This window comes from Malaya genurostris, chromosome 2 (assembly GCF_030247185.1).
Source record: "Malaya genurostris strain Urasoe2022 chromosome 2, Malgen_1.1, whole genome shotgun sequence".
Classification (NCBI taxonomy): Eukaryota; Metazoa; Arthropoda; class Insecta; order Diptera; family Culicidae; genus Malaya; species Malaya genurostris.
The window spans coordinates 45,043,790-45,063,768 of NC_080571.1; the positions used below are offsets into that span (position 1 = coordinate 45,043,790).

Here is a 19,979-nt window from a genome sequence, read left to right on the forward strand (position 1 = left end):
AAAAATTTCCGATCTTTTATCTATTTTTTGAGATTCTACGGCAAACCTACAACAAAACCAGAATTTTAGTAGTTATCAAATGCGTTTGTGTTGTGCATAAAAATTGTTTAGATCGTTTGTCCAATACAAAAATATTTTAAGAGTTTTAGGTTATTTACTAAAAATTTTAAAATTTTCAGTGAAATCCAAGTTTCAGTTTTTTTTCGTAAATTTTGTTTATAATAAATTTCCAACTAAAATAATAAAAAAATATATGTCATAAAATTTAAAAGTTTTGATTTCATGTTGTTTGGCAAAATTTTCCCAATAACACAAATTCTTTGTATTTGTACCAAATTTCTTGAGATTCTTTGAACGGATATATAATTTTGATCATCAATACATTGTTTCTGGTAATGATTCCAATATTTTGAATCAAAAAAATGTACATGTCATCGCTTAATTTTTGAGTTATATACAAACATGTGAAAACAATTGAAAAATTCATATATATATTTATAAACTCATCGATTGTTTAATGTTTTCTTTTGATTGTGCAGGAAAGGTAGTTGAGCGAAAATTGTAGCTGGTATCACTAGCAATCGAATGATGTATAAAAATATATAGGTCATCGCTTTGAATTTCGAGATATTTACGATCATAGTAAAAAGTCTCATCATTTCTTAGGTCATCTATCTACAGTTTTCATTATAACTTTGGGTAGATAACCCTATTTTTCGTTTTTTCAGTGCATTTTATTTCTGGAAGTATTACCTTTCCAATGGTGAACAAATTTTGAAGATCGGTTGACTAACAACAAAGTTATGACTCGGTAAAGTTGAAGTTCTCAATATCCGATTCGCGATGCAGGTGCCGCATGAATGCAGATAGGGCACGTTTTGAGCTCGAAAAAAAACTTGGAATGGGAAAAATCTGATTTTCATTAGTTTTTCCTAAAAGATTGCCAATAATGATATACTTAAAATATTCTACAAACTTCACAAAATTCGAGGGTGAAAAATTTATCGAAATTGGTCAAGTAACAACTGAGCTATGGTAGCTCAAAGTTACCGTTCCAACTTTTTTTGAGGCTTGGTGCTTCGCGTAACTTTTTTAGGGTTGGTATTAGGAGTGTTAAAACAGGTTTTTTTTTGAAAAAGTCAGTTTCTCCAATCTATATATATAAAAATGCAGAGATCATTCTTTGTAATCGCATCACGTAAGAACGGATGGACGGATTTTCATGATTCTTTTTTTGTTTGAACAGTTTTTACCCCCACCGGGTTCGTACATAAAAAAATAATAGAAAAATTTGCCGGGAAAAGTGGGAAAAATATATAAAGTTGTTTTGTATGGACAATGGAATTTTCCGTTGAAAAAGTCGTCAATGATTGCTAGATCATGGATATGTGTTTGGCGCATAACGAGTTGCATAAGTGTTTGGTCGTCGAAGAAAAGAATACTAGATCGTTAGAAAACCTTTTGGCGCGCAACGCGTTGTTTTCTGTGGAGATTTCACATGCGTACTTGATCGATGTGATTCGTCATTTTGAATCACGTGCTTAAAGGTGTATCAAAATAATTGAACAAATGACAGAATTGCGTAATGCTAACCAAATAGATGTTGTATTAAAACCATTGTCGGTAGGAGGACAAAAATCTAATATCGTATACCAGTCAACAAATCAGTAAATTGTTGAACGAATTGACGAATGGACTGTACTGTGCAAGTTTTAACGTAAAAATAAAGAATTTATCTTTCACATGAAATAATATATTAAGGCGCGTATTATGAGTGCTCATTAGAAACTACTGTGAAATACGATTTCTGTAATGAAATAAGATATTTTGGTGTTTGTGAAGAACATCAAAGTTGACAAATCAGGAGGAAACTGAAATCAATGCGGGCTTTCAGTTTCATAACCATAAGTGCAAATCGTAAATATATTCTTCTTTTACATTGTGTTAATAATAAACTCGGTATCTTTTGAATAGCCCGAGTAGCAGGTTGTGAACATTAGTAACAGTTTATATTACCCATAAGCTACCAGGTCAATTGGGTGAAATGTGTAAAAAAAGTTGGATGTTTTAGCGCATTTATTGAACATTCAAAAGAAGACAGTCAGAACTGTTTTTGAGTTTAACTTAGGATTCGTTCTATGACTTAAGCTTTTTTTCTATTGCTACGAATCTATCGAGACGAGTCTGTATACTGATACCTCAAAACCATGATTTATGAGATCTGATGTTCCTGTTCAATACATTGGTTCAAATAATAATACGAGTACTGGTGCATTAACTGCTTATTTTCGCTTTACTGTAACAGAAGTATTGCACTTTTTGCACATTGATTCTCTGGTCTCTTATCGATGTACATAAATGGAGCGTTGCATTTCACGTAAATATAGGTTCAAGAACATGTACATGAAATTCACTGACATTGAGAGCGGCGACTTGATCCCAGAATCATTGGATCGCAAAGTACGTCCGCTTTTCTTACATATAAATTCAAGCAGTTGCACTTGCTATCAGAATAGAAATAACATTCGAAACCAGTAAAACTCTGGCTCATCCATCTTTAAGTCATTACCAATGGAATTTTCCGTCATTTGATAAATTAAGTCTTAATGTATTACATCATATGTGGGAATAGATCACCTGTAAAATTAAAAATTTGTGTGTGTGTGAGTATATTTAAATGAATTCATTGTTCATTATCAAGTTAAAGAACAGTATATTGAATGCCGCTGTCATTTGAATTTCTCAATGCCCAGCAATTTATCATTCTATCGCTATATTTCTAATAGAACATTGATCTGACACGCTGCGTAACATCGATTCACTACGACTTTGTTATGGTATTAGATTACCGATGAGAGAGAAGAGAAGTAAAAAAAGAATTTTCCTCCTGGTGATCTAGAACGATTTAACATTCGGGTTCAAAAGTCCTATCACGTCTGTACAGGGTCCGGCACTCGAAGTGTAACCAATTAAAAAGGCCATAAATTCAGTTTGGAAAATTACTTTTACTTAATTCAAAGTACAAAATGTGTAAAAATAATACAAAATCCAGAATCAATTCACTTTTGCTCGATATGACCACCTTTTGTCTTGACTATGGCCTTGAGACGGTCAAAAAACGAATCGCAAGTTGCCGAATGTGACTTGCAGGTATTTAGGCCCACTCGCGGACAATAACTTTTTTCAGCGCCTCGAGACTGGTGTATCTTTTAGTTCGGACTTTGCTCTCCAAAATGGCCCAAAGAGAATAATCCATTGGATTCGCATCTGGTGAATTCGAGAGCCATTGTGTGGACGTTATGAAGATCGGAACGTTGTTTTTCAGCCATTCTTGGTTCACTCGAGCTTTGTGAGACGGTGCCGAGTCCTGCTGAAACGTCCATGGTCTGCCACCGAAATGTTTGTCTGCCCACGGCTTCAAAACAACCTCCAGAATACTTTCCCGATAGTATGTCGCATTTACCTTGACGCCAGGCTCGATGAAAACGATTGGAGAGCGCCCATCTGCGGTTACAGCGGCCCAAACCATTATCTGTTGTGGGTGCTGCCTCCTGGTGGCCAATCGATGACTCAAATTCTCGTATGAACGGTCGGTTAAGTAAACCCTATCGTTTTGAGAGTTTACAAATTGCTCAATTGGAAAAATTTTCTCGTCAGAAAATACAATGTTCGGAAATTGACCGCTTCCGGCCAAACGAAGCAACTCCTTCGCTCTTTCCATCACTGATTTTTTTTTCGCGTTCACTTTTGGCAAAATGCTTTCTTGCGCTTGTAAACAATACAACTCCGAACTGTCATTTAGCAAATTTCTAGAGAGCTGATGCCCGTGCGTCAGCTGCGCGAGCGTTCTGAAGTTGGTTACACTTCGAGTGCCGGACCCTGTAAATGCAATGACGACCCAGTTACGAGGGCAGCCATTGAAAATTTGCGAAATCAATTCAATCAATGAATAAGAGAAACCGTTATTCCGATCCTGTAAACTTATACCGTTTTCGTTTATTGATCAGAGCAGCCCGAAAGCTGATCCAGAGTCGCCCAAACAACGTTTGATATGTTTGTTTTAGCAACCTGAGGTCGCTCTAGATCGGACTCCAATCGCATAGATTCGCTTTGAAAATTTCCTCGGGCCGCACCACGCATCCATGCAAGTTTGTTTATTTTTTTCTTTTTTTCATGAGTTGTTGTTTAGGGCGCGTACCACGTGCTCGTTTTACTCGGAGTCAGAGTCGCCCGCATCTAGGTTCAAAAACGAAAACGGTATTAGAAACGGCTTCGTATTCAACAGAAAAGTTTAGTGCAGCTGAAATCTGAATTTTGTGAAACCCTAATGGGCATCTCAACAATTACTGTGTTTGAAATTTCAGTGTTATATTCATGTTAATTCTGTCAACGTTTTTGCCCTAGACCTTTGGACTTAATGGATTGAGTAGAGCATGAACTAACCCACTATTCAATGACAGCGGATTGGTAGTGAGAAATTACATACTTCATTTTAATGACAAACTTAGAAGTCAAACATATCATTGGTTTTTACTATGATTCATTACCGTTTCGCAATGCAAACCCGGTGCCTGGTTCGGTGACCAATGTCTCACTTCTGCACGTTCCACCATAAAATGACCCCTGATAAACAATTTCCTGCCATCAATCCGAATAGTGCCTACACATTAAAAGTAATGTGTAGTGCATCACTCAACCCAGCTCATTACCGCTCTAATGCACTCTCAGGTGAAGAATTTTTTTTTCTCGGCTGACACATGTCACGGTTGAGATTTCATAACTGTCGCATGCACCCGTCGCAGTGTGCGAGGCTGTTCAGAACGCATCGCCGCCGTCGCGACGAATGCACCTCAAGTTAATGTCAACAACCTGGTGGTGCTGGCTTACTAAGATCCAAAAAGAAACTGAGGAAAGAAGTTTCGGTAAATGTTTCTATGCATACTAAACTTTAATAAGTGATGTAAGTGGACTGAATGTCAAACGTTTTTTCCAGCGGGACATTTGGTTTGACAAGTATGGGTATTATGAGATCCATCGAGCAGAACTAGCAAGTTAGTCTTGCAGCACCTAATGAGTAAGTATCAATAAATCATGTTTAATAATCGTGTCTCACTGAACTGATTATAAAACAAAAACTATTAAACTGTTCTTTATTTAGTTCGACCGATTCACGGATGCATGAATTACACCGAAAACGCTGATGTTTCGAATTTGACAACAGATGGAAGTTTTGCTCCCTAACTCTGTAACAGATGTAGGCACTGATAGAGCGCTGTTGCCCAGCTGATCGCGAATCTTCCTGACTTTGATAACGACTGTCCTCAATAAGAAATTCACCGTCTGGTCAGTGTTTATTTTCCATTGCTCCTGGAGATCATTATCGCTTGAAGTAGTTCACTAAACTGCTGATCGTTCGTCGATGTTGATACTTTCGAGCAGAACGTGCCTGGAGCCTCGGTGAACATCTGTTTCAGCTGTAGCCAGGCACGGATCTATCTCCTCGCTAGGAATACAAAGTATGTGCACATTACTCGATGTGTCCGATTTGCCATTGCAGCGGAACGTTGACCGATGAAACGGACGGTGACAAACTTCGACTGTGCTGTGCCCATATCTCTCATAGTTCGTCGGACAGTAATCGTCGATATGTCAAAACAAGCTTTCTGCTCGATGAATAGAACCAATCAATTGGAAGGCTCACATATGGCGAACGGTGCATGTAAATATTTTGATAATGCCATCAGACATCGACGCCGGGGTTTCAGTTGCATCTGAAACGAACGGTGGTATGCATTTCTGTATGTCGATCCTCCGGCAGCCTGATCGACGCCGCGCACGATTGCAATTGCAGCTGGCCGTTGGTTGGTTGATTGGTTCTAGCGGTGCGACAGTGTCAAGCTGGTTCAGACTCATAAAGCTAATAGACCTCCGAGGTGGGCCAGTAGGTTAAAATGCACACACCCTGCCTTTGCACATCCATCGGCTTTTGCTACGGAGAAAACCGTTGGACCACGTGTGATCTGAACGTAGAATTTGCCAGTCGCAGCCTATAAATTTTATTCCCCCCGTTCAATGATTGAAATATTGGAGAAGCACAGTGTGTCACTCGACGTCGGTTGATTTTCTCACCGGTTTTGTGCCGGTGGAAGCCCATAAAAAAAAATTCAAATCTCCTATCGGGGCCGGACGGGTCTTATGCAATTAACGATACTAACGCTCAATAAAAATTTGTTATTACTATTCAGTCGGACCGCCGCTGGTGGAGCGGAGAGCGGAGTTTGTTTCGTTTTGCCGCACAGCTGAAGGCAGTGACGATTCGCCAAGTACTGGTTTGGTCAGTGTAAGCTGATTATGGAATTTGTTTCGAATTACCAAATGACTGTTTAACGCTACTAAACGAACATAAATCTTATTTGTGCACACCGGCGGTGATAGATGTCCTACGGATCTTATATGCGCGGTATGCTAATTTGACTGGTTGTAGGAATGACAGTCGGATTTTGATTGACAATACATTAGTTCTTATATCAAATACTCAGTGTTAGACTCGCTGCACGTGCATCCTCATAGACTGTGCATAGCCAATGACATTGTTAAAACACTGTAGGGAACATTTTCTAGTTTATCCTTTCAATATGCGCACTACATGCCCAGCACATTATATAATGCGCCTTCCGATTCCAGTAAGTTTATACACATGATACAGTTGAAGATTTGTACGTCTGCCAAGTATTGACCTCTTCCACGCTCAAGTTCTCTAACATCTTGTATGGCATTCGCGTTGCATGTCCAGCGCTCAACAAAATGGAGTGATTTATCAATCTTGTATTTATATAAAGCTTGAGTCATTTAACATCTGGACACACTGTTCATTTCACTATAGCGCTCCTAGTTTTTGAATCTGAAATTTTTTGACATTAGATTTTTTAAATCGATTTATTTTTTGTTAGGGCGTAAAGCCGCCATGTCCGACCGTTTCATTTTGAGTAACCCCAACGGGAAAAAAATGTTTTAATCCACCTAGTGGTGTAATGATGCCTTTCTCATATTACTCATTCCATCATCAATATTATTGTGGAGTTCTAAAAACAATTTTTCATTGAAAATAAACAGGAAATATTGTTCGAACGTAATCTAGTGAAGTCTACGAATCAAAACATCCTTTAGTTCCGGAACTGGGAGTATTATTCACTACGAATTCAAAGATTCAGTATAAAACCGTAAGACTTTGAATCTTGTTAATTTGTGAAAATCGGTTTGGCCATTGTGAAGAAAAATAAGGTAGATCCTTTTTGCCGCTTTTTAATCACTATTTCTAATACTTCCGAAACCTAATTTCGAGGACCGAAATAGCCGAAGTTGGTTCGTATGGCAAGCAACAAACATGACCTACAAATTGAACCTGTTTTGAACCTAGTTATGAACTTTTCCATCTTTCATTTCGTTGCTTTAGGTGGCGCTATAAAATTTGTGTCGCTCAACCCAGTAGTTCCGGAACCGGAGGGCGGATCCAGATGAAATTCAGGAATTTTATTTGGTATTATGAGACCTTCTACCTAAACCTAAGTTCACGAAAATCAGCCAAACCATATCTGAGAAAATGTTGTAGTGTTTAGGAGCCTCCAATTTTTTGGACAGTTTAGATTAATGTAAATTTGAGCATTGGTCAATTTTATAATTCAATCTATTTCTACGTTTGACTCACTTAAAAAAAAGTATCGAATAATTTTTAGTTCCTTGCCGAAATTTTGTGTGGAATGCCCCTTGAAGACTATTTTCGATGCTTCCAGAATCGGAATTCGGATACCAGGATAGCCGAAATTAATTTGATAGGCCGTCTGCCAACAATGACTAATAGTTGGAATAGTTTCGAGCCAAGTTTGGAAATCTTTTTACTATCTTTACGTTTCGCCTTAGACTCGTCAGTGCAGAGCAGTTCAAATTGAACTGCTTACTGCGAACTTAAACAGTTCAATTTGAACCGCTAAGCAGACGTAAAGTTATTGCTATTTGCAACACACTTGTAATAAGCACCGAAGTGCTAAGTCTTTCCTGACGTGCCGAACGAAAACAAGTTTCGGTAAGTGTGTTGCAATCAGCAATAACTTTACGTCTGCTTAGTGGTTCAAATTGAACTGTTTAAGTTCGCAGTAAGCAGTTCAATTTAAACTGCTCTGCACTGACGAGTCTAAGACGAAACGTAAAGATAGTGAAATTGGTCTTTTTACGTTTTTTGCTTCGCCGCTTAAAGTGACGATAAACATTCTAAACCTTTGTATGGGAGCCTGAGTTTGTGACAAGCGGTATCGTTTTATCTGAGAAAAGTGAGTAAGTAATCAGCTTTGGTGTTTGTTTTCATTATCTGTACTGTAGCGTGTACGTAACTGTACAAAGCACGCTGTGTGCATCGTTTGTAAAGGCGTGTTGTGTTTTTTTTTATCCGGTGCGTACTGGTTTTGAATCGTCATTTTATATGTCGGTTTGAAAGCTTTGACACTCGTCACCCTATAATTGAGGAACTGGAAGTCAGATCCGAATGAAATTTCTGAGTAGCTTTTGAAACAATATAATTTTATTCGTATTCGCGTCATCCAGTTTTGACACGGACATTACCTATCCGTCTTTTCTGTGTCACGCTAATCGTTTTCACTGGTTCAAATGAATTTTTGCAAATAAAATTGATTCACACAATATAAATTCGAAAAATTTCAACAAAAACCTTTTGTCGTGAATACGACTTACTTTACTATGAGGTGCCTTTTCAAAATTTACCCTCTGAGAGAGTGATAAGTTTTTGATCGTGAATATCTCTTGTTGTATCTAACAAATCAACATAATTTTTGCTACATGCCTTCGGAAATATGATCACAATTTTATGATAAAATATTCAGTTGTGTGACACAATCTCAAATAATTCAAAATTAAACTTTTCTGAAATGTTTTGTATAAACGAGTATCAAAGATCTCGTATTTTTAAAGCTCATAGCTCAGTGATCTGTGGAAGGATTTATATAATTTAACTACCAATAGAATCGAAATTTTTCAACTTAAGCGTGTAAAGAAAAAGCATTGAAGTATTTCAATAGTACACTATTGAAAAACCTGTCTCAGTCAATCATGTCAACACCAGCCAATCAGAACGCGTTCTGAGGAAGAGAACAAAATATCTGCTGCCGTACAACAAATCGTTCGAGAGAATATTCCGAACAGTGTTTAATACCGTAGTGAGTTCCACGATTTGGTCCTTCTAAAAGGCAGGAATGAATCCCGTACAGCATCTGGATAGTTTCTTTCAATGAAATGCAAATCCGAAATGAAATAATCGAAATTAAAATTCTATATGCTCTATTTTTATAGCCGTTAGGATCACCGATTGCAAGCAGATGTATTTTGTTTGCAAAGCTAATTTCGCTTTCGACAAGAGCGATTACGTCACAGCTGCCAGTCATTCACATTGGTGAAAAAGCAACGGTGGAGAGCATTACACAAAATCAGCCGTTCTAATGGCTCTAAAAATTTTCTAAAGAACTATTAGGACTTGTTGTTCGCAAATCGAAGGGAAATATCCTCAGTTTAGTGCAAATCTAGAACAGTTTGGTTAGATTTGTGCACTTTTCGCTGTGTGAAATTCACAGTAATCGAGATCAAACGAAGCCTTCTTTGTTTTTTGCGAAAAATGTGGAAAAGGGGAATGCTTGCATAATTCATACAATTGATCAACTAATTGATATTCGGATGTGTTGAGGAACATGTCAGTTGTTTTCGTATTCACAACATCCAGTTATGTCTCTGACATTACCCACCCTCCTTTTTTTATATCACCATTCTAATAACTAAACCAAAAGGGTTCTGTGCTAAATCTTGTATCAAAATCCCTGTAGTTTGAAATAAGTTTTATAATCAATCTCAAAGCAAACCGAATACAATTATTTTTGCTGTGAGTTTGCCAAATTTGTTTTCGCAAGATAACTTTAGTTATAACAGATCAGATTTCATTAGTTTTTATTATAGAAGTATGTTAGATGTATATGAATGTTTGACACATTCACACTGGAACCAAACAAGGGAAGGGGAAACCGAATACTGCATCGAAAAATTGAATTATAAAGGTTTATCTTCGTCTAGTAGTTTTCCATCATGAAAAACTGAAGTGTCGCTCACCGCGTGTTTATTAATGGCCCTTATTACCGGTGTCACTACACGGTGAAAACCAAATGAAGTGACTGTGACCCTTATTATGGGTATCACTTCACGGTGGATATCAAGTGAAGTGAATGTACGTCCTTATTACGGAAGTCGCTTCAGAGACAAAAGTAATTACTTGGATGAACTTGATGTCATTATGAACAACACGCCACCAAAATTTTGTTGAAAAAATTAGTTTTTTCCACCACAGTGATCACTTCACTATGCGTGATACTTGTAATAGGGAGAATCAAGTGAAGTGACATGTAAGTGAAGTGAATGTGAAAGTGGAAGTGAGAACGGTAATAAGGGCCAATAACTCGTTTTACCTTTCTTATATAGAAAGGCTTTGTAATCACTGTGAAAACCGAATTTTGAACGAAGGGCGGAGTGTAATATATCATTCGACTTAGTTCGTCGAGATCACAAAATGTCTGAGTTTGTGTATGTGTGCGTATGTGACAAATAATGTCACTCGATTTTCTCTGAGATGGCTGAACCGATTTTCACTTAGGTTCAAACGAAAGATCTTATGGTCCCATAGCTTGCTATTGAGTGTTATCTTTATCCGATCTCTGGTTCCGGAGTTACGAGGTAATACATATGTGCAAATGTATGAGAAAATGCGCACTCGATTTTCTCGGAAATTTCTTAACCTATTTTTACAAACTAACATTCAAATAAAATGTCATTAAAATTTTTAAAAAGTTCCCGAAAAGTTGATCCAAATCCGATTTCCAGAGTATTGATGGCGAAACGAGGTGCAAGTTTTCATAAAACTTCTGGTAAATTCATCTAGTTGGCAGACCTTGTTAGTACGTGGATATATAAATCTACTTTGGGACTATTAATCCCCGGTTGCCGCTACCGATAGCACCGGTAATAGTGAAGGAAAGCTCCAAAAACAGAACTTACTTCGATTTCTCAGCAATGGTTAAACCAATTTTTACAAATCACGATTCAAATTAAATCTCTGTTGATTTAAAGGATACTGTGCAATTTCATCCAGATCCGACTTCCGGTTCCAAAATTATACGGCGATGAGTGTCAACACTTTCAAACCGTCATACAAAATGACGATGTAAAATCGGTACGCATCGGTACGTACTGAAGAAGAAGCAGAAAACACCATCGCCTTTGCTCCATTCGCAGCGTGCATTGTTCAATTCCAAATAGCGTGCAGGGTTGCCACATTTAAATCTATATTGTTCAGGAGAAAAATCTGTAAATCTGTACCGGTTGATCAAAATTCTGTATTGCAACTCTGTATATGAAAATGATACGTCATTAATTCGAACATGACAATTACAGCTACTTTTTGTTTGGGGGTAGCGTTTATTGTAATGTAGTTGGCATTAATTTATTTTTACTATCTTGTATTACATTTCATTTCTCCATCTTATCTGAAGGAATTTTAGAAAACCAAAAATATTACGCTAGAATAATTGTAAGAAAGGTTAATATAGATAAATCGTCACTAGCCGATGGGACCATTTTCAGTGTTTACCATCTTTGACATACTCTTTTATTTAATTTGTACCCACTTGTTAGTATTATCACAAAACAATGATAACGATTCTATTCTATAAAAGTATACTTTTTGCCTCTCCTATATAGAAAGGTTATGCAATCAATTATCTGTTTCAGTTGGAGACGTAAAATAAATTAGTCTATAAATAAAATAAAACAACGCTGTGAAAGGTCTTAAAATTATTTGACAGCACGAAACGCTTCCAAGACACAACATCCTCTCAGATTGCTTCGATCAAGTTTCGCACAAGGTTACGGCAAGTGTCACACCAGTGTCTTGACATAAGTAACGATTAATCGATAAAAAACTTCACCGGTAGACTTTAGATTAAGTCAATTGAAGAACCACACGAGGTCATAGGAGGGCTTGTCCGGCAAGCCAAACGGTTCCACATGGTCCCACTAGCCGCTGTTCAACAGACAGAGCCTAACCTGAAAGGGGTCACCGGCAGGTCAACAGCTGGAAGAAATCGTGTGTAAATTCACATCAGCTCTAGCATAAATTGCTTACTAACGTTTTACAAGCTTCACCCGACAGTCGGCAACCCTAGGGCTATGGCCTGGGGCCGACAGTGAATCAAACAACATCAGGCACTCGACGAAAGCATTATTGTTCAGCTTGTAAACACCTTTATTTAAAGATTTCCAATTGCGATACGACTGAATGAGGATAGATATGTACAATTTACCCACGACAGCTCGAGTTCCTCGGCAGAGGTTGAAACAATAGTTTGATGTTAAAATTAATTAAATTCCTTCTGCCGGAGAACTATCAGCACGAAACCTATTACAGGAGCAAGGTATCGGCACCGATGCTGGACCGGCGGTCCATCAACACTCGAAGCAATTCAAGAATTCAGCCAAACCAGGCACGGCTACCTCATAACCCAATCGCACAGTTGTTTCAGAATGAATTAATTTATTTTCAATACCAAATAGCAAAGGAAACATGTTGAAGATATGGTCGTACCATGGATCATGATCAGCTGCTGCATACCACAGCCGGAGACCAACGGAGAGTGGTCCGTTCAGCCGAGTGTGTTTACAAAAGGAGGTTATTTTGAAACAATTTCGCTGTTTTACAAGCGACCCGCGTCCACACCGGGAAGCTGATAAATCTTGCCTAGGCACGAAACCCCGTTTCTACCTTCTGTCGGAGGGAGAGAGAGAGAGGGAGGTATTGCGAGGTGAGTGTTGAAAGCTCACAGCAAAAAGGTTTAGCGAATAATTCCTATTGACTCGAATCTTGTAAATATGGCGGTAATTTTTACTGGCCGTCTGTTGTGCCCCTCGAATGGGCTCATTAATCGAGAGGTCTTTCCCCGTGTGACCCTGCCGATTCGGTGGTGATCTCTCCCACTTCAGCTTAACTAGTTTCCGGTGGATGTTTGCTTATCGGTCTAATCCTTTCCAAGTGATTTTTCTCCTCTCTCTCTCTCGCTTGTAATTAATGCCCCTTCATAAATATCCGAAAGGTTTCTGGGCAACTCGAAAAAAAATACGGTACCACTCAATGTTGGGCTATTGGGTCCTACTCTAACGGGGTGCCAGCTGTCGCCGACTCTACGCTGATTCACAGAAATCAGCGCGCGTTAATTTGGCAAACCATTTCGATGCTCGGCGCGAATCAAAAACGGGCGGGCCGGGCTGGGCCAGGTCGGCTTCGAGAGCCGCTTTCCGACTATCATCGATTCATCACGCACCGCGATCACTTGAAACGTTCCGCCAGTCGGTATGTAAATTGGGTAATAAGTTATCCTAATTACGAGAAGATTTATCACCATCGCGGTACGCTTGGGAGTCGTAGATTGCCGCGACAGGTCTTTCGCACCGAGGAGGAAGTGTCAGTTGTTCGATGCGGGGATTGTTCGTTTCTGGCTGTGAAATGACAAGCAGTCTAAATTATGGACCCGATAATATGGCGATATTTTAATTAATTTTCGGCCCTTTATTAGAATATTTGGAATATTGATTTGGCACGAAAAACCTAATTGTTGATTTGGTTTAATTATGCGATAAACGATAAACATGTTTTTATGAGGATTGGACAAATTTTATTTGAATAATCGGCATATTTTTTGATCGGGCTCCATCGACATCTCAAAAAGAACTGCTTGTGTAATTTAGTGGTAGAATATGAACCACTTACGTAACGTTCAACTCTTCTTGAGAGAAAAAAACACGCGCAAAAATCGCAGCAACACATTTTTTTTCATATCATTGGAAATATTGTAAGCAATTTTCAATAAAATTCTCAATAGTATGAGATAACCACAAATAACTTAAAATCTGAAAAGGTTTGGTATGAACGAGCATTATGGTGAAATTCGGTGCCAAAATAATGGCTGAATTGAACGAATCATCGCACAAAACGTATCGCGCAGAACCGACACATATAAATATGGAAGAATTTCAGTGATTGAGCGCAGTGGGCTTACGACACGTTTTGTCCGCTAGTAAAACAGGCACTAACTATGTATGGTTATAAACCATGAGTATTTTTAATTGACTAATATGAGTCAAAGTCATTCAATTTTTAACCAAACTGCTCTTATAACTGTTATTCTTGGCGCCGTTTGTTCGTTCATTCTGGCCTGCGCAGTTGACTGAGTAGGAAGTAAACCAAGTGCATCTTAAGCACCTCAAATCGGTTGGTTCAAGTCCAGAGCTCAGTTCCAGTATCAACTATTCAGTTCCTGAATACAGTTACAGGTTCAGGAAACAGTTTCGGATACAGAATCAAGCATTCAGCATTCAATTTCTAATGGAGAAGGAATATTCTGCTGTTCCTGGGTTGTACAATTGAGGGAAATGACATCAATGTTGTGGCATCGAAGTGACTTAATTATTTGGTTTTTGGTGCTATAATTTTTCGCAAAGAATTACTGTGATATTTTCCTTCTTTTGACAGTAGCAAATCGACAGTTTGCATATTACCTTTGTACGACTTTCGTTGTTCACGCGGTGTTCCCTCTAATGTGGGCAAAATACGGCGAGATTTATTTTGAGCACCTTTCGCAGTTTGAAATTCACTTTTAAACAAGGGAAATTACAATTGCGTTGGAGCAGAATACAACAAAACATGAACAAATCGGCCCTTTTAAGGACTAGAAATGTTAACAAAAGAGCTATAAGAACTTACGTCAGCACAACACATTGAACGACGGGCAACGTTCACATGCAATGCAAAAATAAAAGTATTGATGTGGAACATCTTAACAAAGTAACGCATGTAACACCTACAACTTTCAAAGAAGTAATGCATGTACCTTTTATAATTTACAAAAAAGATACACATATAATCAGTGTTGGTGATTGCCGAAAATTTGACAGAAGCTGCTATATTGCTATCTATATTGTATACAACATTTTCAATCCAGTAGAAGATGCTACAAGAACTCGAGTCTCTCAATGCATGAACCGCGAGAGATTTTTTCTACATTCCTTCGCTCCACTTCATACTCTCAGTATTTCACGGCCCTTAAAAAAAATTACAGTCTCATAATGATCGTTGCTGTGTGGAATTTCCCAAGAGAGAATCGCAAGTTGACAATTATCGCAGAAAATCGAGTTGATGATTCAACTTGATGATTCTCATACTAGGTTGCAATATTTCAAAACCCTTGTGTGGAGCATTCACATACATTTTCATAGACACAACTTATATGAAGATTATATGCACATAGTTAGAATAAGCGGCAATAGTAAAATGATTCTATCGCAATTATCAACTGCCTGTATAGAATCGGATCGCGAAACGAGAATAAGCGACCGTATGTTGCTTCAGAGAAGATCCCCACAGCAGCGTGCTAACCTTTGATTCTCAGAAATGTCATCGAGAGAAATTCGCTCTCGCACTGGTGTCGATTCTATGTTAAGTGAGCCATGCCGGGTTTTTGTTGTTGCGATGATTTCCAACTCTTTTTGATGGCACTGATTCAATCGTTGAAGAGTTGCCAGTGAACGTTCTTTGATACGATAAAAGCCATCCTTGTATATAATGCCTCATAACTTAGAAAAAGTAATGCATGTAACACCTACGTTCAAAAAAGTAACGTCTTTAACTTACAAAACGGTAACGCCTATTAATTATGAAAAAGTAACGCTTGTAACGCTTCGTAACGTCCTATTCTTAATAACACATGTAACCCCTGTAACTTCCAAAATGTAACGCTTCGTAACACGTAACATCTTATAATTGACATAAAGTAACTCATGTGATACTTCATACCGCCTCTAAAAGTAATGCATGTAACATTTCGTAACACCTACAACTTTCAAAAAAGTAACTTATGTAACGCTTCGCAAGACCTATAACTTACGAAAGCAAGCAACGCATGTAACGATTATAATTTACAAACCATTAACACCTGAAACGCCTCATGAATTTGGATAAGTAACACATGTAACATTTCGTAACACCTATAAATTACCGAAAAGCAACGCATATAACGTTTCGGAAGGCCTATAATTTATGAAAAAGTAATGAATGTAACGCTTCGTAACACCTATATCTTACAAAACTGTAACGCAGGTAATGCTTGGAAACGCTTATAATTAACAAAAAAGTAACGCATTTAACGGTTCATAACACTTATAACATAGGAAAGTAATGCATGTAACGCCTCATAACTTCCAAAAAGTAACGCTTCGTAACACTTAACTTATGTAAATGTTACGCATGTAACGTTTCGTAACGCCTATAACTTATGAAAAAGTAACGCATGTAACGGTTTGTAACGCTTACAACTCTCAAAAAGCAACACTTATGATATAGTAATGCAAGTAATGCATGTAAAGCTTCGTAACACTTTAGCTTCCAAACGCATGTAACTATAGAAAAAGTGACGCATATACCGGTTCGTAACGCCTATAACTAACTGAAAAGTAACGCTTGTAACGCCTTATAACACCAAATGTAATGCCTGTGATAGGGAGCAGGTCACTTTGCTGAAAGCCATTTCGCCGAAAGTCGTTTCGCCGAAAGTCGTTTCGCCCAATGAATCATTTCGCCAAAAGGGTCGGAAGCGGCGGCCTCTTGCATACAAACCTGTAACCGCCTCGACTGCCCGGTCTACTCGAAGCAAGGTTTCTTTGCTTTAGTTAGGTCCGAACGAGCGGTAGCGAGGTCGGACAGCACACGAATCACATCGATGTGGCGAAGCCGTATTAGACATTTTTCCACTTAGTAAACGGAAAATACCACATACACTTGCCAGGTAGATACAGCTATGCAATTGCTTTGATTTTTAGTGGCTAATAGTCAACAAGTTTCCTTGGGAACTCCGCTCTGAAGTTCATGAATCAATCTTAATTCAAGAGTTCAAGAATCAATATTTATTCAAGAAGTACAATTGTAGATCAACAAAACGGGCGTATTATCGTATTATCGTTCATTTGTGTTTATTTTAAATCAATTTCAATTATAATATTAAGACAATTGGAGGAATCGGTGAAATTACCCTTCCGGCGAAATGGTTTTCGGCGAAATGACATTCGGCGAAATGTCATTCGGCAAAATGTCATTCAGCGAAAAAACCCTTTCGGCGAAATGACTTTCGGCGAAATGACTTTCGGTGAAAAAACTTTCGGTGAAATGACTTTCGATGAAATGACTTTCGACGAAACGGCTTTCGGCGAAATGGTTTTCGGCAAAATGACCCTGATTCTGTAACTACGATATACAAAAAAGTAACGCATGTAACGCCTCATCATATCTTAACCCTAAAAATTAACGCATATAACGCCTCATAACTGACAAAAATTAACGCTTGTAAAGCTTCGTAACACCTGTAACAACTTTAAAAAAAGTTACACATGTAACGCTTCCTAATGTCTATAACTATCGAAAAAGTGACGCATGTAACGGTTCGTAGCGCCTATAACTTACAAAAAATAGTGCTTGTAACTCCTCATAACACCTTTCCAATTCTTAATCCAATTTCCAATTTTCAAATGTGCGAAAGAATGAAGAAAAGCCACCGATTTTCTCGAAAACTGACGAAAACAATTCCTGCACACTACGATTCAAATGGAAGGCCTTATGGTCGTTATAGCCTGTTGTAAAATTTTATCCGGATCCGACCTCCTGTTCCGGTAATATAAAGTGAAGAGTATTTTAAATAGAAAACGTCAACATAATGATACAAAGGCTAAACAGCTTCTAAGAAACTATGACTGACTGTTTCAATGTAAACTTTTTGTCAACTGATGATCAAAATATTCGCATCCGCTATAGTGGTCTCCGGTGTCCGGTTCTTGAAGTACCGGAAATTATGACTAAAAACTCTAAACAAACGGGACCCACTTTGATTGTACCGGTATAATTACACCGATTTACATGAACTTGTGCTAAAATGAAAGGTTTTACGGCTAGGGAATTTTATAAACAACCGACTTTTGGTATGGGAATTATATGGTGAAGAGTGTTAAAAATTTCAAACCTTAATTCAAAATTAAATGCGAAATACGTGCAATCGTTTAAACTAATCAAATATTTTGGTTATACAAATTCATACAAATTCAAATAAATTTGCATCCATTTTTTATATCAGCGATTTAAGAAAGGCATCATTACACAACACTCTATGGATTGGAAATGGTTTCACTTTTAAAAAATCGAAGACTTGTTGCTTCCGTCACTTTCACAAATTGACTCAGACCGTATATTGTTATTATTATCGAACATGCTCCAAGGTAGCAATCTAGGACCGCTACTATTTTCACTGTTCTGTAATGATGTTTGTTACTTTCTGTCACCAACATGACGACCTGAATCTTTTTCTCATTATTCGATACGATGTGAAGTGTTTATAGCAACAACTCGATATATTCTGCAAGTGGTTAATTTCGGTTCCGGTTCACATTTAGTATACGGCTAATTTCAAGAGCTTAGGCATTAGTGACCACCCATGGTTGCTCATTGAATATTTTAATATGATTTACATTCACACAAAGCGATGCATATTATCCCCGTATAATGAATCAGACAGTCGAAACAAAAAATACCAAAATTCACAAATGAAGGCATTGAAAAAGTGCTAGACGAGGATCGAATACAAAAATAATGACGAATCTTAATTTGGAAGGATTTTCATTAGGACCTGGAGGTCGTCATCAATTTATTGATTTTATTTTATCGCACAATTTCATAAGTCATTTTACAAACGCCCATTTGTTGTCAGGGTGGTCAAACAAGAATCTCCAACGGATACTACTTGTTTTACACGCAGTTATTGTTCCGATAACTTTCCCATTCCATTATAATCCCGTTGATCGATTTCATTCATCAACGTATGGAAATTCCGACCGCTTCCGGGTTGGATGAAATATGTGTCCCCTAATGATATGCAAATGCGCAGTATATGAAACGCTTTTCGCCATATGTCATATGTCTAGGGAATCCTTTGACGTTTTGTTTTCTTCTGCTTCTGCCGACCCGGAGCGGCACGGAATTCTAGTATGCAAATTCGCCCGCGCTAAATTTATCGACGACAGATAACAGACCACCTCTGCCCGCAATGGCCAGGTTCAGGGCTACGGTTCCCCCGGTTGGGTCAGAACAGCGTCGGCGAATTTTGAAGTCAACGATCCTCCCGAGCTGCGAGCGAGGAATGGAACGAGTTCTTCTCTCCGGTATGATCGATTGCGGTGGTAAATTTTTCACTTTGATTTTGTGTTTTTATGACGAAAATGGTTTTTGTGTACCATTTTGTTTCTTTGGCGGCTTTATGATTGTTTTATAAGGTACAACTTGACAGAACAACCGAATGAGTATTAGATTACAAAATCGTTTTGAATTATTCATGAACATTTTTAAGGCCGATAGGCAAAATTTTTAATGCCTTATTTAGAACAAAATTGTCTTGTTCGGAAGATTAATTGCTAACCAAATGTTGTTCTGTTTTTGTGGAAATTCAATGACAATGACCATCATTGGATCAAGACGTTTTGGTTTCTGCAGGAGTGGAAAAAAAAGGTTTGCTTTACTCACCTTCCTGGCTGCTGTCCAGGGCACAATTGCTACTGGCATCCTTGGCCGTCGTTTCTACCACATCGTCGTCGATGGTTAGAATTTCCGGCACGCCACGTTCCCGGGAAAGGGCATGCCAGATGTTGGTGTCCTCGTTGGAGTACTTTTCCACCGGTTCGATGAAAAAGGAACCGTTGGAGGTGCGAATGTGTCCTCTCTGAAAGTGTGTAAGGAAAATGTAACAAGGTGTTGAAAAAAAATTTTTTGATATGAGAAATAATTATAATGTATC

The 19,979-nt window shown here is 38.1% G+C and overlaps 1 protein-coding gene across 2 annotated transcripts in view; it reads right to left on the bottom strand.

Moving 5' to 3' along the window:
* Positions 1-19,979, bottom strand: part of LOC131429877 (A disintegrin and metalloproteinase with thrombospondin motifs 9) — a 589,623-nt gene that overhangs the window by 133,716 nt on the left and 435,928 nt on the right. For both annotated transcript variants that reach the window (XM_058594313.1, XM_058594312.1), the window contains exon 6: positions 19,709-19,904. In XM_058594313.1, the coding sequence (XP_058450296.1) occupies positions 19,709-19,904 (196 nt within the window). The remainder of the gene's footprint in view (positions 1-19,708; positions 19,905-19,979) is intronic.